Below are 23,182 nucleotides of genomic sequence, written 5' to 3'. Positions count from 1 at the left end.
CAAGTCACCTATTGTGGGCTGTTGTTTTGTTTGGAAAAAGACACATAAACAGTGAATGAATGCACCTATAATTTCCACCCTTTCCTTAAAAGCACTTGAAGCCTGGGAAATGCAAAGCTTACCTGTCTCAGAAGGCTTTAGCTTCTTACCTCCAATATATCTAAGATGAGAAGGTTAACGCAGCATGGAGAAACTGCTCCATCCTCTCACACACTCTTGCCCTATTTTGCGTCACATTACTTTTACAGCCTCATTAAAAACACATCAAGGTAACACATCAATAATCTTGCAGGAAATGCAATCACCTGACTGCACTTGAACTAACCCTGCTGAAATATATCTGCAGCCTGTAATGTTGGTAGGGAGACCTGCAGTGTGTCTGTGGGTCATATTACAGTGACTTTATCGTACTGATGGGTATTTTCTGTTTCCTATGATGTCATGCAATTCCTGTAAAGTGAACTGGATTTTAATGTAGCCTGGGGGATGCACAAGTTGAGAGTTTCACTAATTAAATTGCTTTTCTTGCAAGCAACTATTACGGAAGGGCCTTCTCCTATTATTAGTTATTTCCTCCCACTCTATTTCATGCATTAATGATGTGCAGTGGTAGTTTGGAGAGTACTGTTGTACAGTATAGCTAATACAAAGCTGGTACAAACCTGTATATCTCTAATTTAGAGTACAATGTAACCTGCGGCTGCTTCATATTTAAGCTACTAAGACTGAGCAGTGGAAGGAAGCTTTAAATAGAGCCGCCTGTGTTTCAGTCTGTGTTTCAGTCCTCATTCCTTCAGATGCCAAGTGACACTCAAAATCCCCATTTCCCAAAAAGACATATTGATTTGAATAATGGCTTTTTTCACTTTGGACCACAGGAGAGGCTTGGTTCTTTTTTCTACATGATTTTCCTGTTTGGTTTCCTATTTTTATGAATGAAGGCGGATGTCACTGAGCTTTTGTCATGTTCTGATCTTTGCCACCAGGGGGTAGAGCAACGTGAAGAGAGAATAGGCTCCAGTCTCTCTCTCTCTCACACACACACACACGCAGACACACACAAACACACACACGCAACATAAAGGCGACGTTCGGAGCTAAAAACTGGCACATTCATGGCATGGAGCAGTCAGCGGGCAGCTGCAGCCCTCTGATCTGTGTAAGGTTGGGTGGATGAGCAGCAGATCATGGTCCTGTTGAATCCTGTTATCATTTAGCCGAAGCAAAGCCTCGTCTTGCTGCTCGAGTGTTGTTCTCTTTTTTTTTTCCTTCCTTCTCGGTGAAATCTGACACAACATCAGCGGTTTACTGTAGTTTGGATGGCAGCTTCAGGCTAACTGGCCTGTGTGTTCTGCAGCCAAACAGTATAGAGAGCCAAGCAACATTCAGCTCATGCTGCAGCTTCTCAAATGCCTTTAACTTTGAGCGAGAGGGACGACCCCTAAACCCCGTTTTCTACACGAGGGACAGACACGGACATCTCCGTCATCTTCCACTTTATGAAAAGGACGCGTCTCGGTAAAAGGTGATCGGAGAACTGACGAAGACCATGGCAGCTACACTGTCGGCGGAGGAAGAACAGGTAGGCCTTAAGAGTTATGTTTACTCTTATCCCTTTCTGTGTAGAATCGCCCAAATGCTCCGGACTCGGCCCTACCTGGATGTATTTTGGCCCTGCGCATTGCATGTGCGCACCGCAGCAACTGGCCATGGCAGTGCGCAATGTTGGATATGTTGCGAAATGGTCCTGAATGCAGAGCGGAAATATTGTATCGATTTCTGGCGCATTATTGGTCTCGTTGCGTCGCTGTCAGTTCCTCTCCAGCGGCTGAGCTGAACTGTTGCGAAACAGGCCGAGCTCGCCTCTACCAGCCTGCACAGATGGAAAATCATTCATTTCGTGTCACTGAGTTGTTCTTTCGTGGACACAGACCGTGATATTGCACCGGGGTACGCTTGGCTGATGCAGTGTACAGTAGGACCCTGGATCAGAGGCATGCTGATAGTCTAATGTGGGAATGAAATACAGGGTGAACGTTACAGTGCAGCCACATCCACAAGCTTAAACTAATATAAAGGTTAAGGAATACATTACATTTACCCTCGTGTCTTTTCAAAGACTGAAGTGAGTTTGACCCCAATAGCTTTTCTGTAAGCGTTAGAAGCTGTAAACTTTCTTTAAACGTTGTGTGTACGTGTTGTATGTGTTCCTACATACACATATAAACATAATAAAAATATACACTGAAACTGAACTGGGTGTAAACTGACTATATTTATCTTGATATTGTAGTTTAAATATAACCAGTCAAACTTATAGTTGCATAAATGTACCAAAATAAGATATCCAACACGAGCAGAGAAGATACACACTTCTATAGTGTTCACTCGAAAACAGAAAACAGCTGTGTTGAGGAATAATAATGAGTTTGTACTAGCTACGTTCTGAATCCATGTATGATCAGTTGTCTTCTTCTTTGGTGCTGATTTTCCTCGTGCCATCTCTTCCTGTTGATTTCTCATCATCTGACCAGCAGAAAGCCTTATCTGCCTACTCCATTTCCTGCGTGAGCCAGGGCCCCCACTAGGGTACCGGACGCCCTCATTACATCCACTGTGTGTGTGTGTGTGTGTGTGTGTGTGTGTGTGTGTGTGTGTGTGTGTGTGTGTGTGTGTGCGCGCGGTAGGTGGCTCTCTCGGGAGTGTACACTGGTGTAGTGGAACTTTATTCTAAAGGCAGCTGTTAAAAGCATTTCCACTAGACTTGCAGGAAGGGGGAATTTATGAGTTGCAGAGAGAGTGTGTGTGTGTCTGTCTATCATGTGCCTGTGTGTGTGCATGTATGTGTGTGGTAAGGCTATTCCTACGAGTGAAAGAAAGTGTGAATAGAGAGATGTTAGTGATGATATTGACTTCCTATACTGACTCCTGCTAAATGGAACTCAGTAAGGTGAACTGAAGCCACTTGGCAGCACCAGTCCTGTGTTTGTAATGAGATTAGCATGACAACTATATTCAAATAGATTTAGGGAAGCTGATGTCAGGGGCAGCCGTGGATCCTCATAAAACATAATAAAGTAAACCTCTGTGTATAGGACCGAGGTGTTATCACGATGCTGCTGTCGCCCTCCGCTCTTTTCCACACACTTCAATAGAATTTCTTTCAGCTGACACATTAATAATAATGGTCTCTGTCCCCAGTATGACTCCTTCTGGCTGGAATGTCAATACAATACACAGCGTTTCTATACTGATACAATAAACAGTGGACCATGATGGAAGTAAATAAAACAATGAAAAATCCAACTCGGATATGCCAGTAAGGCAGCATGTACAGTACCATCACTGTTTTACTGGCATATTAATTAATAAATATGATATGTTGGACAAGTGAAACTGTATACCATGAGGACGGCCTGAAGAATCGTGGCAGTGGTGGGCAATATTTATAAAAACCTCTGTCGTAGTTTATTTTCAGTTTGATTATCACTTAGTTTGTCAACAAAGTTTCAAATGAGAAAATTATCAAAGTGTTTTTTTTTTTTTGTGCAATTTGTAATTCCAGTTCTGCTTATTGCAACATTTCCCACTATGGTTTAACAACTTGAGAAGTGTTTGCTGTCTCAAGAAAATCAGTATAACAAAACTTCTAGCACTTGACAAGTTAATGTTTTTCTATAAATGGGAAACTAGGACAATTATCAATATATTAGAAATGGAAAATGTTTTTTGCAGTGTGCCACATAACATAATGTGCAATATAGTACAAATATAAATAAAGAAATATGGTCTGTTGCAAGGAGCCAATGTACCAACACTGTGGGCCGTTGTGGCAGGAAAAGCCAAATCGAACACGGTGGGAAGCAGCAGAGAACAGCGACTGTAGGAGGCGAGTTAGAGGATAGAAGTGTAATGAATAACTACTGTAGAGCATGGGATATAGGACTGGAGAGTATTAGACATTCAGATGACCCATATATTAATCAGGGCAACAGTAACACCCTGCTTTTTAGTGCATGTACACATTGTCTCAAAACTTAAACCTGAATTTTTCCTTGTGAAAGTGACAATCTGCCAAACAGTTTGGCTTCCAACTTCTCAAATGTGAGGCTTTATTGCATTCTGGGATTCATTTGTGTCTCCATTCTCATTGAACTGCTCACTGCAGAGTAAAGTGTGTTATTTCGAATAGAGTAGTATAAATGAGTGAACGCAGGAGGCTTTTGGATACAGTCCTCGTCTCTCTGTGGCAGACAGATATTTTTTTGTATTCTATCAGGGAGTTTTTTTTATCCTGTGGACTTGGTCTTAGGGGCATATGGCCAATAACCAACCACAGCTTCATTCACCAACTCCCAGTACAGCATCTTCCTTCCACAGTAAAACCTAATCAATTAGTTTTTATCAACTCTAACAATTAACAGTCTTGACAACAGTCTGGAGTACATAAGGCCTACTGTACAGATATCAGAGGCCCAGAAATCACTTAAAATGACTCATTCAGCATTACACAACAACAAAGTGAAGACAGAGAATCAGTGAGGATGGATGTAATAAGGGTTTGTGTATCAGATGCAGACTAATTCTGTACTTTCACAGACCTCTCAGTCAATTTAGATTCATGTCAGGTAGCATAAGCAAGAATCAAGTGCTGTATAATGAATAATCAAGAACCTGGAGGAAAAAGCTCTTCTGCCGTATCAGAACTGGAGCAAGTCAAGCAAATATTTATGCATCCTTCAGGAATTGAATAAGTCACTCCTCCACAGTGAGTCTTCCACTGCAGTCCGGTGTGCTATCATGAAAGCAAACTGGTTCATCCTCAAATTCCACTCTGACGGATATGGCCCCTAGTCCAGAAAAACCAAACACAACTCGCTTCTCCAGGAACAGAGGGTCACTGCCCAGAGTTGGCAGGCTCTCCTTAAAAGGCTAAGAGAGAAAGAGCAGCTGTCAGACCATCGAAATCTTGGAAACCCGAGTGTACCTGACAGCAATCTGACAGGAAGTTGTCTTTGGCCAACACTGAAGGATTAACGCTTCACAGTTGAACAACAAAGAGCAGATGGCTCACATTAGTGGGAACATGTGGACTTTCTGTTAAAAGATAGTGCCACATACTTGAAATCAGAATTGTTTTCTTGTAGAAAGTGTAATCTAATACTTTTTTTAATAACCATAAACACCCTAGAAATACTTACAGAGACGATGAATATGATACATACTTTCTAAATTGTTGGGGTAAAGTTTTACAGTGCTTAAAAATATCTGTACTCCCCAGGGGGAAAAAATCATCAAATACGTTCTAAATTGCGTTCACATTGTATAAATCCTGTTTATTATATTAGTTTTACCATAAGTTGAATTTGCAGAAAATCTAACTTCACCTGCCAGTGTCAACAAACGTCTGAATGACTGGCTCATCATATTCAATGTGATTTCCTAGACATAAAGGACCCAGACGATTTGCAAAATAGTGACTCCATGAAAATTTATTGAAATGGAAAGAAATCCCACAAAACATGTTTAAAATGCAAAACAGCTCAATTTGCTAAGTGAAAAGCTACCAAGTGAGCCTTTTGAATTCATATTATATATATTTTTACCCATACTACTGAACAATTGAATTACTGTCTTAATATTGCAGCCATTTTTAACAGTAAAATAGTTTCATTGTACGTGATTTGTTGTTCATAGTTCACCTGTGAGTTCATGGTTAATCACTGTTTTACTCCAGCATCCAAAATCTTTATCCATGAGAATCGGACATGAACCAACCTCAGCCCTGTCAGGTGCAATCATCCCTCATCCCTTGCATGTTAAGGCATCTGAACAGAGCAGAAGCTGCAGGCCCTCCTGCCTGTGAAAGCACTGGCTTTCCTGAGGAGAGACAGTGGCGTCCTGTCTTTGGGCTCAGTCCTCGTCAGTGATCGTTTTGTATTCCTGTAGAGCAGCGGACTCCCAGAACCTGACTTCCTGTCTCCCATGCATGCCCCACCGCTGCTGTGCCTGACCAGAGAAGCGGAACCCTGTGTTTTAACTATGAGCTTTCAGTGCCTCCACTGTTGCCTTTTGACGATTCACTGGGTGCTGACTTGTTAACTCTGTGGGTGCTCGGGGCAGTGGAGGTGGGGGCTGAGGGCGAGTATAATAAGAGCAGAGGGGAGGACAGGAAGCTCCTGAAAGCCTGCTGACTGAATGAATAAGTTATGTGCAAGATGACCTGAAGGCTTTTATAGTAAACTCATTTTCCAAATTCCAAAAGCAGTTTAATATTTGAATGTTATTACTTGTTTCAGTTCAGTTTACGTTTGTGTTTGATTTAGAAAATTTAAAAAAAAACAGATTTTAAAAGCAGCCCAACATCTCTGTGCTGAAGTTGTATTGCTTTAAAGTGGTTAGATTAACTATTTTTAAACTAACAATGGATTTCCTTACTACTAGCCTGTATTTACATGAAATGCCGTAGTGATGCAACCACAGAGAATTATCACCCGACTCAGCAGTTCCCCTGTACTCTACAGATGTTTGTGGTATCTTTTGGTTCATTGTTGTGGTTTTTGGGCCCCCAGCATTACTGTTCTGGTCTAGGCTCCACTCTAATAGCACCTTTTTCTGCCATAGCAGCAAAAAAGCTCTAAAAACAGACTGGATGCAACTGTCCAGCACCAAACAGCAGACAGAGTTAGCAACTAGCTGGTGGACATAGTGAGGCATTTAGCTACTTTAAAGGCCAGGAATTTCCCTGAAGCATGAAGGAGACCAGTAATGAAGCTAAAAGAGAATAAATATTAAACTTACTTTCCTCAGTTGGTCAGAGACAAACACTAAATAAATGATAGTGGGATTTTATGAATACCTGATGCAAATTTAAAAAACTCAATATGAACCTGAATACTAAAGAAGAAACACTTGCATTGCTGCTTTTTGCTTTGCTTTAGAAGTCCATTTTGAATTTTAAATAATTAATGCCCTGTTATCAGCAGTAATTCATCACATCAGTCCCGGTTTTAACTCTTTTCCACTCTGCTTCGCTCTCCTGGGGTTCTCTCCTGTGGTTGCAGCCAGATTTCACAAGAAACTAATTAGCGACCTGAAATATGTCAGATGCACACATGTAAGGTTTTCTATCACAGTTCACATCGTTCTTTTCCTTCTGAAAAGGAACAAAAACTAGAACTGAGTTCAGGTTCTAAATCAAATTCAAAATGCTTTTTAATTTAATTGCCCTCAGTGACATCCTTTCACCAAACTCTATCTTGCTACCAATGAAGAAACCCTGTATCGGCCGATATCTCAGCACTCGACAACTCTGTGTATAAAAGCATTTAGTGCCAAGTGCTATTAAAAGTCTGAGAGTGTTGCTCTGTCATTATTGCAGTTTCAAGTCATAAACACCAGTTCAACAGGATTCCATCTTTCTCCCCTCTGATGCTCTTGGCCACAGTTTATAAAAGCTCTGTGAACATAGTTTGCTTTTCCTTAACAAGACTCTTTACATGCTGAAATGATGTTTACTTGAACCAGTCCTCAGTTTTTCTTATTTTTCTTTTTTCTTTTTTTTTTAGCTGAGCCATAAACACTTGTTTGTTTTTTTTGTTTTTTGTTTTTTTTGTCCCTTTGAGACGTCCACAGTGTCAAGTCTTTCCCCAGGATATCTGTGGTTAACACATGAGATGAAGCAGCAAAACTGAGGAAATCTGTGCAGTCGGCTGCACAAATTTCAGTTCACACGTTTTATTTTGTACCTCCCTGTTTATGTATGTTCATGCTTTTCTATCTGCACACACACTCCCAGTGAGCATGGTTAGCATCTTTCTCCACACTGCACAATATTCACTACATGAATAACACTGATGGCCAGGGAATTGTACCAAATTTGCTGCCAGGCCTTAGATGGCACTTTCACTGAAGGTGTATGAAGTTGAAAGTCCAGGTTCATTTCTTTCTTGTTTGACTCCTTCATTACTGGAGGTGTGATTATATCTGTGTCCATCTCAGGCCACCAGGCAATTTCTGGAGGAAATCAACAAGTGGACCAGTCAGCATGGAGTGTCGCCACTGTCCAAGGATCTGGCCGTCAAGTTTCTCATGGCTCGCAAGTTTGATGTCCTCCGAGCCATTGAGCTGTTCCACAGTTACAGGGTAAGGAGAGAAAGACAAAGTCATTCAGATCAAGTCTAATTTGCAGCTGTTTATGTACGGTATGCAGAACACTAGAGAACACAAATAACAAAGCAACACAGACTTAGAAAACACGGCTCGCTGTGAACAGCTTAGCAACTTGCCCAAACACAGACATTATCAGTAGATAAAGGGAGACTGGTCGCTGCTTTAGATTTTACTACTGAAATACATACCAACAAATGAGGTGACAAAAAATTTACAATGTTGGTTGAGTTTTACTAATTTTTTTTGCCTAATTTTGGGAATATAAATGTATTTCACCATATTTTTTAATGCCTCTTTGTTTGTTTTGCCTAAAAGAAGTTCATTCTAAAATTAGAAGTGTTTGTTCATTAAGATAAGGAGATATTTGATCAAATATTAAGTAAACAAGCTTTAAGCATTCTGTGCCAACTGCTGACTCTGTGTCTGTTCTCTATAAATATGCAGGTTTGATACTGTCAAATTAAACTTAAAAATGTTACACAAGCAGAAAGACATTACCTTGTCTCGTCACCCTTCACTGTGCACACAAGTGTTTTTCTGAAAGACTTGTATCCTCTTTTCTCACCACAGGGTCCTGAGTAGTTGAAAAGGAACCTTTGACACACCAGTGACCAATACCCAAAGCTCCTTGATTTAATTGATTCAGATTGGCTGACTCATCTCAAGACTGTTTCAGTTCCAGTTTTCAGTAATGTAAATTTAGAAACGTAACAACCTCATCACATCAATTTCTTTATCAACATCAGCAAAATATTCCACACCCACACTGGAACAATCGTTCATGTGTTCATAACCTTTTATTGCTTATTAAACTATCAAATATTATTTCCACAGAACCCATGACAATGTTTTAGTCGGTTGTTTGGACTATTATGACACATTTGTGTAGTTTGTAACGAGTTGGTTCTGACACATAACTGCAGTTTCTTACCTTTCCACTACTTTCAGCCAGACAAAAATAACTGAAGACACATTACAGAGGCCAAAGAATAAAATCAGGATGGCATGTTACACTTTTTTTTTTGTATGGTTTCCTGCATTTGAGATCTATATGATGTACAAGCATTGAAATGCATTTTGAAAACAAAGCATAGCAATCAAGCAACACAGAGCTGCAGGCTGATCCTGAGGTGAAACTAATGTGGACTGCATTAACCACACCCACAGCAGTTCCACAAGGCCCCTCTCATTGAACTAATTTCTTCCGAAGCCAAGCAAGAGATTGCCCTAACAAATGCATCAAAAACCCGAGGCCAAACACACACACACGCACACACACACACACACACACACACACACACACACACACACACACAATTGAACACTGTGAGGATATTTCAAGAAGTAGCATACAGGCTTATTCAGCTTTCCAGAGAACTTGAAGCTTATCATGAATAAGCATAGTGTTGTCATCAGAAAAGTTATTTTGGCTAAAGTTACGAGGTTAAGTAAGGAACATATAGTTTCACAGGGAAGGGCATGTCAGGCCTGTATGTAAAAGCGATAAAAGCAATGGGATGTTTTTAGTGTATTTGAGATAAGTCAGATAAAAGAGATTAAGTGTGGTTTCTGTGTACATGAGTTTATTTATTTAATGGGATCTTTTCAATGTGAGAAACATAACAGCTGTGTACTGTATCCCCAGTGAACGCTGTTGATCTCCTTCTTCTTTTTTGTTTCCTGTTTATTTGCTTGGTTTTAAACACCTCCCCTGGGAAGAACCATGAAGTGAAACAGGCCCAAGTTTAAACATGCACTGCAGTGTAGCTAGCTGTATGTGCTATAGAGGAGCTAAGAGGCCATGTGAGTACGTGCCGCAGCCGAGAACAAGATGACTGGAGTGTCCAGACTCACTGAGGACAGAACGTAATCAAATGTCACGGACAAAGATGTGTGTTCGCCAAATAACATTGAAATATCAGTTGGTGACTTTTGTGACATTAGTGCCATAAAACTGGAAAGTGATTATGAAGATGAAACCGTCAGGACAGCACCAGTGGATCAGATTGCAGGTCTCATTTACTTTATGATCTGAAAATAACATCTACATAATAACATAATGAGGACATTCTCTTCCGAGCCACGTAATAAGTACTGGCAAGTTCAGGATAATGTTTCATTTTTGTCCCTAAATGGTCTATCATGTTGTAAATTTCATTTTGGCTAATTCTGAACATGCAAAATGGGATTTTATCTGCTCAGATCTCCTCCAGTTTATTCACTGCAGCAAACGGAAAGTTCCCAGGCGTCTCACACAGACTTTAATGACCTGAATAGTCTGAAGTCGTGGCAGGATTTTACCACCTACCTTTTAGTTAAGTCACTTCAATCACCAAGGTGGATTTTATTTCATGAGTGAGTAGTTGGTCTGCATAGACGCAACTCATTTACAAAAGCCTTGAATGTGACTTTGAGAAGGATCAGCCTCCCCTGCCATGCCACAGTTCATTTAACTCCGTTTAACGCTGCGTCAGCACCAGGACAGAGACGGGACAAGTAATTTGTCAGAGCAAACCGAGGGGGGAAAGTTTCCAATGCTTGTTCGGTTGGGGGGAGCAACAGTCTACAAACGGGCAGAGCAGGCATTTAAGCTGAGCTGCTTGGTACAAGACTTGACATAAAAACTTTATTTTATATCATCCACTGTAACTGCCACGTCAGTACTTTCAGTCAATATTCAGTTCTTCCTACTTCAGCACACTTATAAGAACTGAACAGAATTGGCTGTAGGCCAAAAACCTGTTTCTTATGAAGTTGAATTGGTGTGTAGTGCCAGCAACAAGGTCTAACGTAAAAAGTAGAAAAAGACTCTTCCAGGTAGGTGAGACAGATCCCAACTACTTCAGTGGGCACTTACATCCAAATGGTTCCATATTATTTAAATCAGTAAATACAACTTCAAAAATTGGCCCCAGTTAGTTCAGGAATCTTTTCTTCTCTACATTTCATAAAAGGAAAGGAGAGAGGTTCTCTGCAAGGCCAGGCGCGTAATTCTCTATTGTTCACAGGGAGGAATTCACCTCAAAATGAGCCTGTTATAGTAACTCCAGTCTGAGTTCACCTGCTGTGATGTGTTTTCTTCAGGAAACGCGTCTTAAAGAAGGAATCGTCAGACTTCAGCCTCAGGAGGAACCTCTGCGCTCAGAGCTGCTCAGTGGAAAGTTTACTGTGTTGGTAAGAGTTCCTTTTACGTCTTCTACATTTTGTGATCCCAAATAGAAAAGACCAGGCTGTTGTCATTGCACAGAACAATAAAGGCGTAAGATAATGTGACATTGTGTAATGTTCTTATTTAAGATAAATGAAATGGGGAAAAAAGCAAAAACTCTGAAGTTATTTCACTGCCATGTATTGTCTTATTTCTCCTGCCCCATAGAGCTCCAGTGTTGTCCAGTGTCAGTGAAACACATCGGTGCACTACACATTTACATATGTCTTTATTCACCGCTGAACAGAGTCCACAGAAATACAGGATTTACTTCTAGTTGGTAAAAACTACAGTGCTTGGCGACTTGATTTGGCCTTTCTTCTAATATCTTCAGGAAGAACCAGTATGTGCTTGGATTCACAGACGGCCTGAAAAAGTCTAACAGAGTTCAGGCTGTTTTCTTTGATCTTGTCATGGTTTTGTTGACAAGAGAAGTATAAACTAAAACCTCCCTTATCTGGGAATTCAGCTCACAAACCTGTATTCAGCTGCCACTTATCATGTTTTGTGTAATTGTTGATGATGATATTGTTAGCATGCTTTTGGTTTTATTACAGCTGTATTTAGATACAGCTGGACATGCATTAGTTTTGTACTAAATAAAATTACCCAGGCTGTGACAAAGCCAACAGAAATGTTCCTTGTTACTTGGGGGGAAAAAAGCTTCCATTGTCTTGCTCTGGATGTTTTTCTTTTCTCCCAGGAGTTTCCCTTCAGAAATCTAGGTTCTTTCAGACCATTCTGAATGTATCTTGGCTTGAGGATCATCAGTCAATAATCTAGACGTTACTCACTTTTTATTTAGAAAGGGAAGCTCTGCCAGTAAGGAATAAGGAAATTTGTTGGTGGTGGTGGGGGGGGGGGGTTATGGACTGAATGATCATCATGCCAGGCGATGTTCCTGTGCCATATAAATTTAGCCTTTTGTCAGCCAAATCACAACAATAAAAGAGTGCCCGCCTTCCAGCGCACACACATGCACACACATTCCCACTCTTCCTTCCTCATTGACGTGCCACAGTGGCACTGATGTTGCACATCCTCTTGTGTGACGTCTGAGGTCTCCAGCCTCAGCAGTGGGCTTCATATCCTGTCTGAGGTATTTTTAGCCTCCCTACCCGAGAACACAGCCTTATTTACTTACAAAGGACAGTTCTAGTGTCATTGGTCAGCGGCTTTATTCTAGTAAGAACCTCTAGTTCGTATGAGAACAGCAGTGTTCATACTGTTCAGCTTTGACATGAAAGATATGCTCCATGTCCCTCTCAGGAAGACAGCAAGAGCTGGAAGACTTGCTGCATCATTATAGACAAGAATTGTTCCTGCTGCTAAAACCTTGACAGCCCCTTTTGGCAGCATGCCAGTAAGCAGCATATGAACTGAAGTGCCCCCCTGTGGTCACTGCTCATTCTTCATTTCTGCATAGCTTCCATTTGGCTGCTCTGTTGTCACACCTATAATCCACCCCAACAAATCTCCTCCTCCATTTCTATGAAAAAGACATGATCATTTTTCCAAGTGCATATATTTAAAAAATGTGAACGAAACAAAACATTTTTAGAATAAAAGGACAAAACGCTGTTTCATGTTTTATTGTGTGTAATATATAGCTCAGGTTGGATAATGGATTAAAATTAACCCACGACTAATATACATTTCAGTTCAGTACAGGCAGCGAGAGTTAGTAGTGATATGGTGATTAACCTGTCACACGAAGTTGAAACTAATGTAACCTTTAAGTATTGTGTATTTTCAGAGTGCACGGGACCCTTCAGGGGCCTCCATCGCCTTATACACGGCCAAACTTCATCACCCCAACAAGACAGGCAACCACGTGGTGCTTCAGGCCCTTTTCTACCTCCTGGATCGGGCTGTGGAAAGGTGAGGACTGTGTTTTTAGGCTGATGGAATGAATATAAAAGAAGCTGCAGTCAAATAGCATTGTTAGTGAAAATTAGAAACATTATCACCCACACATCATCCAGTGGATTTTCAAGTATGTTAGTTTTCCTTGAGAGAATCCTGTAAATGTAACACCAACAACAAAAGGACATTTGCATATATTGTATTTGTATTTTTAAATGTTGTTTATCCACTGTGTTAAACAGTAATAGTTACCTGATCTATATAACATATATCATCAGCATAAACACAAGTTTCTGTTTTTTCCACAGCTTTGAGACCCAGAGGAATGGCCTGGTGTTCATTTACGACATGGCAGGTTCCAACTATACAAACTTTGAGCTGGACCTGAGCAAAAAGATTCTCAATTTGCTCAAGGTTGGAATTGCAGTAAATGCTTATTATGTGCAATAAACTCTAAACTAAAATGCATAATGCCAAGAAATACACAATGTAACTTTCACAGGACTCAATATAAACTTATGTACTATATTGTAAACAGTTATTTCTGTCATTACTGAAAATGATTCACTCCTTTCCAAGACACTGTTAATGCATAACTGTTGAGTTATATCTTTTACCTGTGAACAAGCAGATTGATTAAAACTAGACTGGTGTCTTCAAGGAATTTAGTGCCTGTCCAAAGGGCACCGTGAAATGAATGGCTCACTGAATTGGCTGACAAACATCAGCAGTATTTATTCCATGGCGGTATCATACTCAGAGTGGTGCGTTTTTTTGGATATTGCCTGTCAGCTAAGTGATCTGAGATTTAGGGATCTAGTAATGTGAAGTCTGGCCGCATGTATTTTGCGCACGCTGATCTAAAAACTGACTGGTGTAGTAGTTAAATTGTCCTTAATACATTTTATTTAATATACAGAAACAGAGGTTCACAATATAAAGTAGAGAAAGTATAATTATGTACGTTTGAACTGTCTCCAAGACATAGTTGTCCTTAAGAAATAATTAAAGAGGGTGAACTTCTGTGAGTACACTGTCCATATATTGTTTTGAGGTTGAACGTAAAGAATAGTTCTTCAAAGTCTAATTTATAACTTTTACAGGAACCAAATAAATCCCATTTAATCTATGAAGTAACTTGTAGTTTGACATAAGATGTGCTGTGTCCACCAGGGGGCGTTCCCTGCCAGGCTGAAGAAGGTGTTGATTGTCGGGGCCCCAGTTTGGTTTCGGGTACCCTACAATCTGCTCAGCCTGCTTCTCAAGGAGAAACTTCGGGAGAGGGTAAATAAAGGAACTCTTTGCTCATTTTTCACTGATCGTTCTCACATCATTATTAAGAAAACATCTGTTTCATTTCCCTGGAATGGCAAAGAATTTGTGAGCAGACAATTCAGTGTCATTGATTGTTGGAAGTTGGATCATTTCATTAGGGTTTTTGTTGTAACCACTAATCCGCCATGGTGCCTCGTACATTCCTGGGATGTTAATGTTTGAATCACTGGAGACAGTCACCCTATCACATTACTATCCCTGCAGAATTTCATTAGTATAGATATCTGTGTTACGTGGTGGGCCACTGTTAGTTCTGCTCCAGGGTTATTCCTGCTGTTAAGAATAAACCTTTAATACTTATTTTTGACATGAAAAGAGAATTAATAATCAACTTCAGTCCTCCTCAGAAGTATACCAAGGCTGATAAATTTGTCTTACCATGCAAACTTAATCACGTCTAATTTATTAAATTAATCCCTCTTTACTGGGGCCTGCCTCTCCCTGTCTTTAAAAACTCCAGATTCAGATGGTAAAAATGGCTGAGCTGCGCCAGCACCTCCCCAGGGACTGCCTCCCTCAGCACCTCGGTGGCTTGCTGCCCCTGGATGCATACAGCTGGAATCAGCAGCTGCTGGCAGGCCAGAATGGCAGAGTTGACCCTGTAGACGAGCTGGTGGGCATCCCCTTAGAAGATACATCCATTCACGTCCCAGGACCCGAGTCTATGCGGCCACAAGAGCTGCTGGTACACCTCGGCAGGCTTCAGCGCTCAGGCATCCATCAGGAGTATGAGGAGCTCCGCAAAGAACCTCCACCTGGAACCTTCCACTGTGCACAGTGAGAGCTAACATTATTAAAAAAAGAATAATTACACATTCTTCACACTTCTTACTTTTTGTAATAAGCATTCGTTTTTTCTTAATTGCCCAGGAAATAAAATTATTAGTCATTTACACAGTTATCAAGAGATATCAGCTGTGATTAACAAGTACTGTACAACAAGTATTGTAATTAATATTGTTGACCCTAACCTTGACTACTCAGGGCAGCAGATGCAGACAAAATGAGGATTATCAGTTTGTTTTAATGAACTCCATCACACACTGTATTACTTCAGATCATTAATTCCAGCACTGGTGGCTTCAAAGTAACCTATTTTGAATGCTGGTTCAAATTCATATGCACTTGGGAAATCTGAATTCTAATGTTCAGATAGTCTTTGTGGAAAACTGAAAACTGGTTATGTCAAAAGTAAAACTATTGATTTTTTTTTTTTTTTTTTTTTTTTTTTTATTAATTGTTTATAGAGCCGTGTACAATCAGGAGAGGAATCGCTATGGAGACGTGTTGTGCCTTGATCAAACAAGAGTCCGTTTGAAACCAAGAAGGAACGAGGTAAATACATATTTCAGGTGTCGTTTATACTGAAAAAACTTCTAACTTTTCTGCCACACTGGACAAGTACTAACAAGCTTATAAAGCAAAGTACTGGGGTGAGAAAGAGTGTACTTACTCACTCTTACTCACTTTACTCTTAAATCATTTAATACTTTAAAAGCCCCAGTCAGGGTTTGTACTACTCAGAAAGATTCATCTTTTAGTGTTTACTTAAACTATCAAGTTTTAGTTCAGATTTTGCAAGAATTCCTTCCATCTTTGAGAAGCTGTATTGTTTCCACAGAGATCGGATTACATCAATGCAAGTTTCATGGACGGCTACAAGCAGAAGAATGCCTATATTGGTACTCAAGGTACTGTATAACACCTTTTACACAATCTTGGTTAATTTAACGTGATCATATTATACTATCTGGAAGACATCAAGTTCAGCTGTTTTGAGTTTGTTTTTGATGTTGTAAATAATTACAGTGCATGTAGATGGAATGTTTTTACGTGAATTGTTTGCTGTATATGGCGTCATCACTAAAGAGATGTGATTGTTCATTTGTCTTTGCTCAGGAAATTTGAATTTTTGGCAGCAGTAGCGTAAATTTCATTTATTTGATAAATAATTTTGCCAGTAATGTTTGAAAGTATTCTCGGTTACACACCACAGTCAAATGTCTTAATGAACAATGAATTATCAGTTCGTATTGAGACTTCATCTCAATGTTAATTCATCTTTGCACTCACTAGTATAGATATCTGTGTTACGTGGTGGGCCACTGTTAGTTGTGCTCCAGGGTTATTCCTGCTGTTAAGAATAAACCTTTAATACTTATTTTTGACATGAAAAGAGAATTAATAATCAACTTCAGTCCTCCTCAGAAGTATACCAAGGCTGATAAATTTGTCTTACCATGCAAACTTAATCACGTCTAATTTATTAAATTAATCCCTCTTTTCTGGGGCCTGCCTCTCCCTGTCTTTATTGGGACTGGGACTAGTATAGATATCATCTTTGCACTCACTTTTAGGACTGTATGTGTTAGTAATATTGTTGTGGACTAAATTATTGAAAATATTGCACACTGAATTATATTTAATCTAAATTATAAACAAATAATGCCAATGCCCTGTGTGTAGCTATTAGATTGAATTTTTACTGAGTGCATTACTGTTGATAAACACTGTCCTCTCAGGCATTTAGTTGCACTCATATACATCTGACTGACAGAGCACTTGCCCTCCACACCTACTGATTTAGCTACTTCAGATATTTTCTGAACATTCAACTAAATGGGGGTGCAAATTTGAATGTAGCAATAAAAACCACCAAAACACAGAAGCACAAGATATAACCAAAACACAGCATAGAAATGGGCCAAGCACTGAACCTGGTGCTGCACCATTGTGCTCAATGATAATGTGTGAAACGTGGCGTGGTTTGTTCCACAGAACATGCCCATGAGAGTGTGGGGCTGTAAATGTCCATGTGCTCTTGTAATAACCACACTAAGATAGAGGAATATTTAAACAGTCTAACAGTGAACAGTTTAAACATATAGGCCACTGATGCCATTACATAGTACTTTATGCATGTAGTTAGCACTGTTATATTCAGGACTTACAAGCTGATGGGTTGAAATTATCTTGTAAATTTACTTAGAGCATCACCATGCATCCGGATTTTAGGCTGATCTTTAAATAGTACTTCATTTAAATCAGATGTGAAAATTAAATAAAAGACAGGTATAGAAATAATGAGCAGAGCACAGCCTTTAATGAGTTTGGTGGGTAAAACTGGCTGAATGTTAATTTAGACAAGTATTAATTTGTTGGAGATATCGAAGACGACTGTCTTAAGCAGGCAGTATAGGCTGGTGTTCTGCACAATGGAAGTGCATACTAAAGACATATCACAGATAAACATCCTCTAGAAAGGTCAATTTTGTAATTAAAGCGTCTGTTAGCAATAAACAACAAGCTGCATAGGGATAATTTTCACTACCAGGTGAAGATGTAATTGTTTTGTATTTGCGTAACTCTTTGGTTGCTGGATTTACTGAAGTAATTTTAATATGCTTTGAATCTGCTCTTGTACTGTGTAGGACCACTGGAAAAGACTTACGGTGATTTCTGGAGAATGGTCTGGGAACAAAATGTGCTTGTTATCGTAATGACAACTAGGTAATTTAAGTTCATTTTTAAAGAAGGAAAACCACCAAAAATAACACTTTTTTGAACTATGAAGTGTTTATTTTTTCCTTAACATTTGTCAAACGTGACTTCAATTTATTTCATCATGTGTGCCCTGTCTCTGTGCTGCAGGACTGATGAGGGCAGTCGGAGGAAGTGTGGGCAGTACTGGCCTCTGGATGAAGGAGGGCAGGAGGTCTACAGCCATATGGCGGTGGTGAACCAAAGGGTGGACCACCACACCCATTACAACCATACCACCCTTGAACTGCACAACACTGAGGTATAGCTATGAACTACTTTAAGAACACAGAAGGCAAAGTGTACATTGGGGAAGGCTTCTCATTTAGCAGCAATGGGAAATAGCTAATATACTGCATACATACATGCTAATAAGAGAGTCAAAGATATTTTTCAGTGGGATTTTGGTCAGCAAATTGCTAGAGATAGATAAATTTCCCTTTCTACGTTTGGATTAGTTGGAAGTAGGGTAAGCGGTCCCACATGTCCTTCTACGTGAACTCAGCTGTAACTGTTTCTTGGCCAGGTGTAGACACTGCTCTGGTTGAGAAATTAAAGCCACAGTTTGTGCTGACAGATGAATTTTTAAGCTTTGCACAGAGCCAGGCTGACTGGTTACTGACTGGTAAGCTAATAGCCTTCTCAATCCAGCTTCATATTTACCATACAGACAGAAAAACAACATCAATCAAGCAAGTAAGCACATTTCCCATAATGTCAAACAGTTTCTTTATTGGTGCATTTGAGACATATTTCATCTGAACACTGCCTTTTTCAAGAGAAAAGAGTATGTCAAAATATTTTTTTATGCATTCAGACATGTGAACAAAGACAAGTGAGTCATTTCCAGTACCTCAGCTGGCCTGACTACGGCGTTCCCACATCAGCTGTGACTCTCATTGACTTCCTGGGAGCTGTGAAGCGACAACAGAGGAAAATGGTGAAGACCATGGGACTTCAGTGGACAGGCCACCCACTGGGACCACCAATGGTGGTCCACTGCAGCGCAGGGATTGGAAGAACAGGTGAGATCTTGTGATTGTATCTGTTCAAAAGCTTAATGTTACCATTAGTTTTTCACCAGCAGCTTGCTTTCACACAATCGTAGATAATCGTTCTGTTAAATGAAATGATGATGAGCTTTGAGGACCAGGGATTTTATTCAGTTTACTCAGTGGTTGAGATAGTTAAATTTTAGACCAAATCTGAACACATAACATTAATAATAATAGTGATTATGTTTAATTAACAACAGTCCTTTCTTAAACTCTCGACTCTAACCAGCCCTGTTGTTGGCAGGTACCTTCTGTGCCCTGGACATCTGTCTGTCCCAGCTACAGGACGTAGGCTCACTAAATGTGTGTCAGACGGTGCGACGCATGAGAACACAGAGAGCCTTCAGTATTCAAACCCCGGACCAGTACTACTTCTGCTACAATGCCATTTTGGAGCATGCCCAGAGGCAGGGCCTGCTCCCAGCCAATCAGTGAGCTTCAGCCCTTACTTCCTAAATCAATCCATGAGTCTTGAGATTGCTACAGTCAGTCTGTTAACTCCAAGCCCTGTTGTGTGACCAATTAGTGAATACAGGAAACTAACTTCCTCACAGAAGCTGTCTTTTGAAACTAAGCCATTCTTTATTGACAGACAGTGACACAAGATGACAGTAAAACACTTGAGCATTGACATTATGATGTTTTGGTGTAATAACATTCCAGCTGCCAACAATGTGACTTTTTTTTTTTCTTCTGCTGAATATCTCAGAAAATATGTGGTGGTGTGAACAAACTGCTCCAGTGTTTTGCAGTTTTTTTGTGTGTAACCAGATACATTGGGTGAAGTAATTACCTTTTGTTATTTGTGGCAAAACTTGGGGACCATAAAGGAATAATTCACCCCAAAATATAAACGCAATCATTATCCACTCATCCTTCACTGACATTTCTACAGAAGCAAACAAAAATGAATTAAATGTTTAATTACATTGTGCTTACATGCTATAGTTAATGTAGCTATTTTGCATAACAATTGCTGTGGAAATCCAAGTTTTTGTAATCAAATAAATTCTCCACAGGCACAATTATTTCATACACATGGTCAATATCTTGATCAGATGTATGAAGTAAGCACTAAATCAAATTTTGAAAAGAGATGAGAGAATTACAGTGGCTAAATCTAGATATTTTTTTTAATTTACAAAGTGTATTTATTGGGGTTTCAAGAAATGGGCAAAATGTAATTACTGACACAATTTTCTTCTGTAGTTGAAATAATCCTTTCAGCAAGTAATTTCTATTACACACAGGGAGCTTAATTTTACACTGTCTTGCAACAATAATGGGGTAGTTTTTTTTTTTTACCTATTTTGGCATGTGTCTCGCAGATGGTACGAGATGGCTTTGTAGCCTCAGGAATGTCTTAATAAACACAAAACGGTGAAGCTGCCTTATTTGTCACACACTTTAGTCAAAATGTCTTTTGCCGAGATGTATTTCTTTGAGGTTGCATGATGCATTCTCCTCTGCCTCAGTGAATATCACTGAAAGGTAGTATGGAAAAGTAAAGCACATTTAGAATGATCAGGTTGTGAATTCCCAAATGGCCACTTTGTCTCTTATTAAATTACTGTACATGTGAATTCCTTTGTAGTTTGTTTTTTTGTTTTGTTTTTCACCAAATGAAACTGTCAACCCAGGCCTTCCATCTTACCTAAATAGTGAAATTTTCTGACTATAGCAGTACAATGACCAGGGTCTATGGCTGCCTTTGCTAACTAGCAGTGCCACTTTGCTTGTAGAATTGTATTGCTAAGCCCCTCATACACAAACACACACACACACACACAGTCCATAACAGAACAGTCCATAACTGAAGTTGCACTCAGATGTACTGATGTACACTGAAGTATACATCTGAGTAAGTCATCAGTAAAGACCTCATGAGTAGTGCAATACTTTTGCTTTTGTTCAATTTTTTTTTTTTTTTTTTTACACAAATCATGTTACAGCACTTTTAAATAACTAGTCCCAGTGTGCTCAGAGATTAGTCATTGTGATAACATGGGATGACAAACCTGATAGTAAATCTGTAGGTTGATGTGATGCTGGGATAACTTGATTGTAATTGTTAAATTTAGTAATGTTTAAATGAAACATTTAGTGACATTTTGGGTTTACTGTTAACACCTGCATAGAGCTTTATTGGGATAAATCATTTTTTTACAAGGAAACCAGAAGTACATGATAGAAAAGCTGAATAAGCATGTAAAATTAGGTGCCTACACCCTATAAAGTCCTTCTTGGGCACTTGATAATCAGAAACTTGGTCTGAAGTGTATTTTCATTATTATTGTGTTACTTTAAGTTCTACAGACTGTGGTTGTAATCAGTGCTTTCATCTGGTCCGAGTATCTTGCCATTATTATAGAGTACATGTACAAATAGAGTGTGTCTGTGTGTCATATGTTATGTTGTTGCCAGGTGAAAAAAAAAATCCTATTTACTACAGAATTCATATTGAATTTGCTTGTAGTGAAACATTTTTTAAGTCTGCCATCCTCATGCACTCTGATTTTAGAATTATTTTTCTTTTCAATGATGGACACAAAATGTGCCCTATTTTATTTTTCTATTGTATTCAACAACTGTTTTCATACAATTACCTAGAATTTACAGTTATCTACATTAATTTTATATTTGTTCTATTATAACCTATTACTTTACCATTCGTATGACTATTGACTCAAGCTATACTGTATTAAATGCTATGTCAATGTGTACAGGTTGTGTGTTATTTGGCATCCTAAGCTGATCTAACAGAACTAGCATGCTGTTTTACTGGAAGTGCGAGGTTTCTAATTTTCCAGACAATAGGATGTTGATTGTCATATTATACCTTTAATACTACAAATATATCAGACATTTATTAAAACATTTCTGCTAGTCAGTTTACTAATTTTCTCACAGCGAGGCATAAAAATGGTGTGAACAAATAATCTAAAGAAAAGATAAGAAGCAAAGTTTTGTTTAGTCTAGTGTCACTGCAGCATAATCAAATAGGCAAAACGCAAAATATGTGAACTGGGTTTTAAGTGTTTTAACATCAGTATTTTTATATTAACATTGGGTCATGATTATAATGTGAAATGCATCACTTGTACAGCATGCTGAACCCACAGACGATTATGACCCAACTCTGGGATTCTCTCATAAAGCCTTTGAGCTTCTTTTGGCTGGTTGTTTAGTTTTATGACCCACAAATTTACTATTTTGGTTTACTCTTACTGCTCAGCCTCATTTCCAGTTGTATTAAAAGCTGTTTTCAAATCTAATAAACCCACTGTACCTGCCCAGTATCAAACAGCAGACACAAAGTTACTGACCTTCAGTGAACATAGTGGAGTATGTAGCCACTAAAGAGTCGCATATTTTGTTTAGTAGTTGGAGACCAAACCAGAACAGACTAATATTTTTTGTGTGTCTAGAAACTTTTCTATCAATTCTGATGTTTTGCTGGTTAAAGTCAATAATCTGTTAATGCAGGTTGAATTTATTTAACATGTCAAGACCTTCCACATAAAACACAAAACAAATTTCAGTTAAGCATGAATTTCTTAGTGGGATTTTTCAAAGTTTGTAAATTCCCACAACATTGAACCTACATATACCAACAATACCTAAATATGCAGCTTAACACAGCAAAAAGTGAGTTGTCATAAATGTGTAGGAAAATGTTGTGAATCACATACTATAGCCTTAGCCATCGACAAATCCTAAGCTAACTGGCCATCTACTAAAACTGACAGGAATATTTTTTTGGAGGAATGGTATTCCCCTCCTCTGTAGTTTCTGTAAGTTCAGTAGTTCTCTCTTTCTATTTTGGTCACAATGCATTTAACATTCAAATTAAAGTTGTTTAACACAATGTTCTTAAATATTTATTTGTCTTGGCCTCAAGGATCTAGAAATAGTACAGACCTATTTCAAGCAACCTACTCATTCTAGACAGACTATAAACTAAACCAAATTCACTTCTCATTACAAAGCTAGGTAATGATCACAT

The 23,182-nt window shown here is 39.1% G+C and overlaps 1 protein-coding gene across 1 annotated transcript; it reads left to right on the top strand.

Annotated features, from left to right (window-relative positions):
- Positions 1–1,042: 1,042 nt before the first annotated feature.
- ptpn9a (protein tyrosine phosphatase non-receptor type 9a) lies at positions 1,043–21,899 on the top strand. Its single transcript, XM_026310766.1, has 13 exons — positions 1,043–1,582; positions 8,002–8,145; positions 11,257–11,346; positions 13,137–13,261; positions 13,555–13,660; positions 14,420–14,530; positions 15,042–15,358; positions 15,829–15,916; positions 16,203–16,272; positions 18,013–18,091; positions 18,233–18,383; positions 18,939–19,146; positions 19,421–21,899. Exons 1-13 carry the CDS (start codon positions 1,550–1,552, stop codon positions 19,609–19,611), a joined length of 1,713 nt encoding a protein of 570 aa, XP_026166551.1. The 5' UTR covers positions 1,043–1,549; the 3' UTR covers positions 19,612–21,899.
- The last annotated feature ends 1,283 nt before the right edge of the window (positions 21,900–23,182 follow it).

The sequence above is a fragment of the Mastacembelus armatus genome, chromosome 6, assembly GCF_900324485.2.
Source record: "Mastacembelus armatus chromosome 6, fMasArm1.2, whole genome shotgun sequence".
NCBI lineage: Eukaryota > Metazoa > Chordata > Actinopteri > Synbranchiformes > Mastacembelidae > Mastacembelus > Mastacembelus armatus.
This window is presented reverse-complemented; position numbering and strand designations above follow the sequence as displayed.

Excerpts from the sequence above, each read along its gene's own strand:
- ptpn9a (XM_026310766.1), top strand. The coding sequence starts at position 1,550 with ATGGCAGCTACACTGTCGGCGGAGGAAGAACAG. Across the intron at positions 11,347-13,136 it reads GTGGAAAGTTTACTGTGTTG|AGTGCACGGGACCCTTCAGG; the intron begins GTAAGAGTTCCT and ends GTGTATTTTCAG. Across the intron at positions 15,359-15,828 it reads GGAACCTTCCACTGTGCACA|AGCCGTGTACAATCAGGAGA; the intron begins GTGAGAGCTAAC and ends AATTGTTTATAG.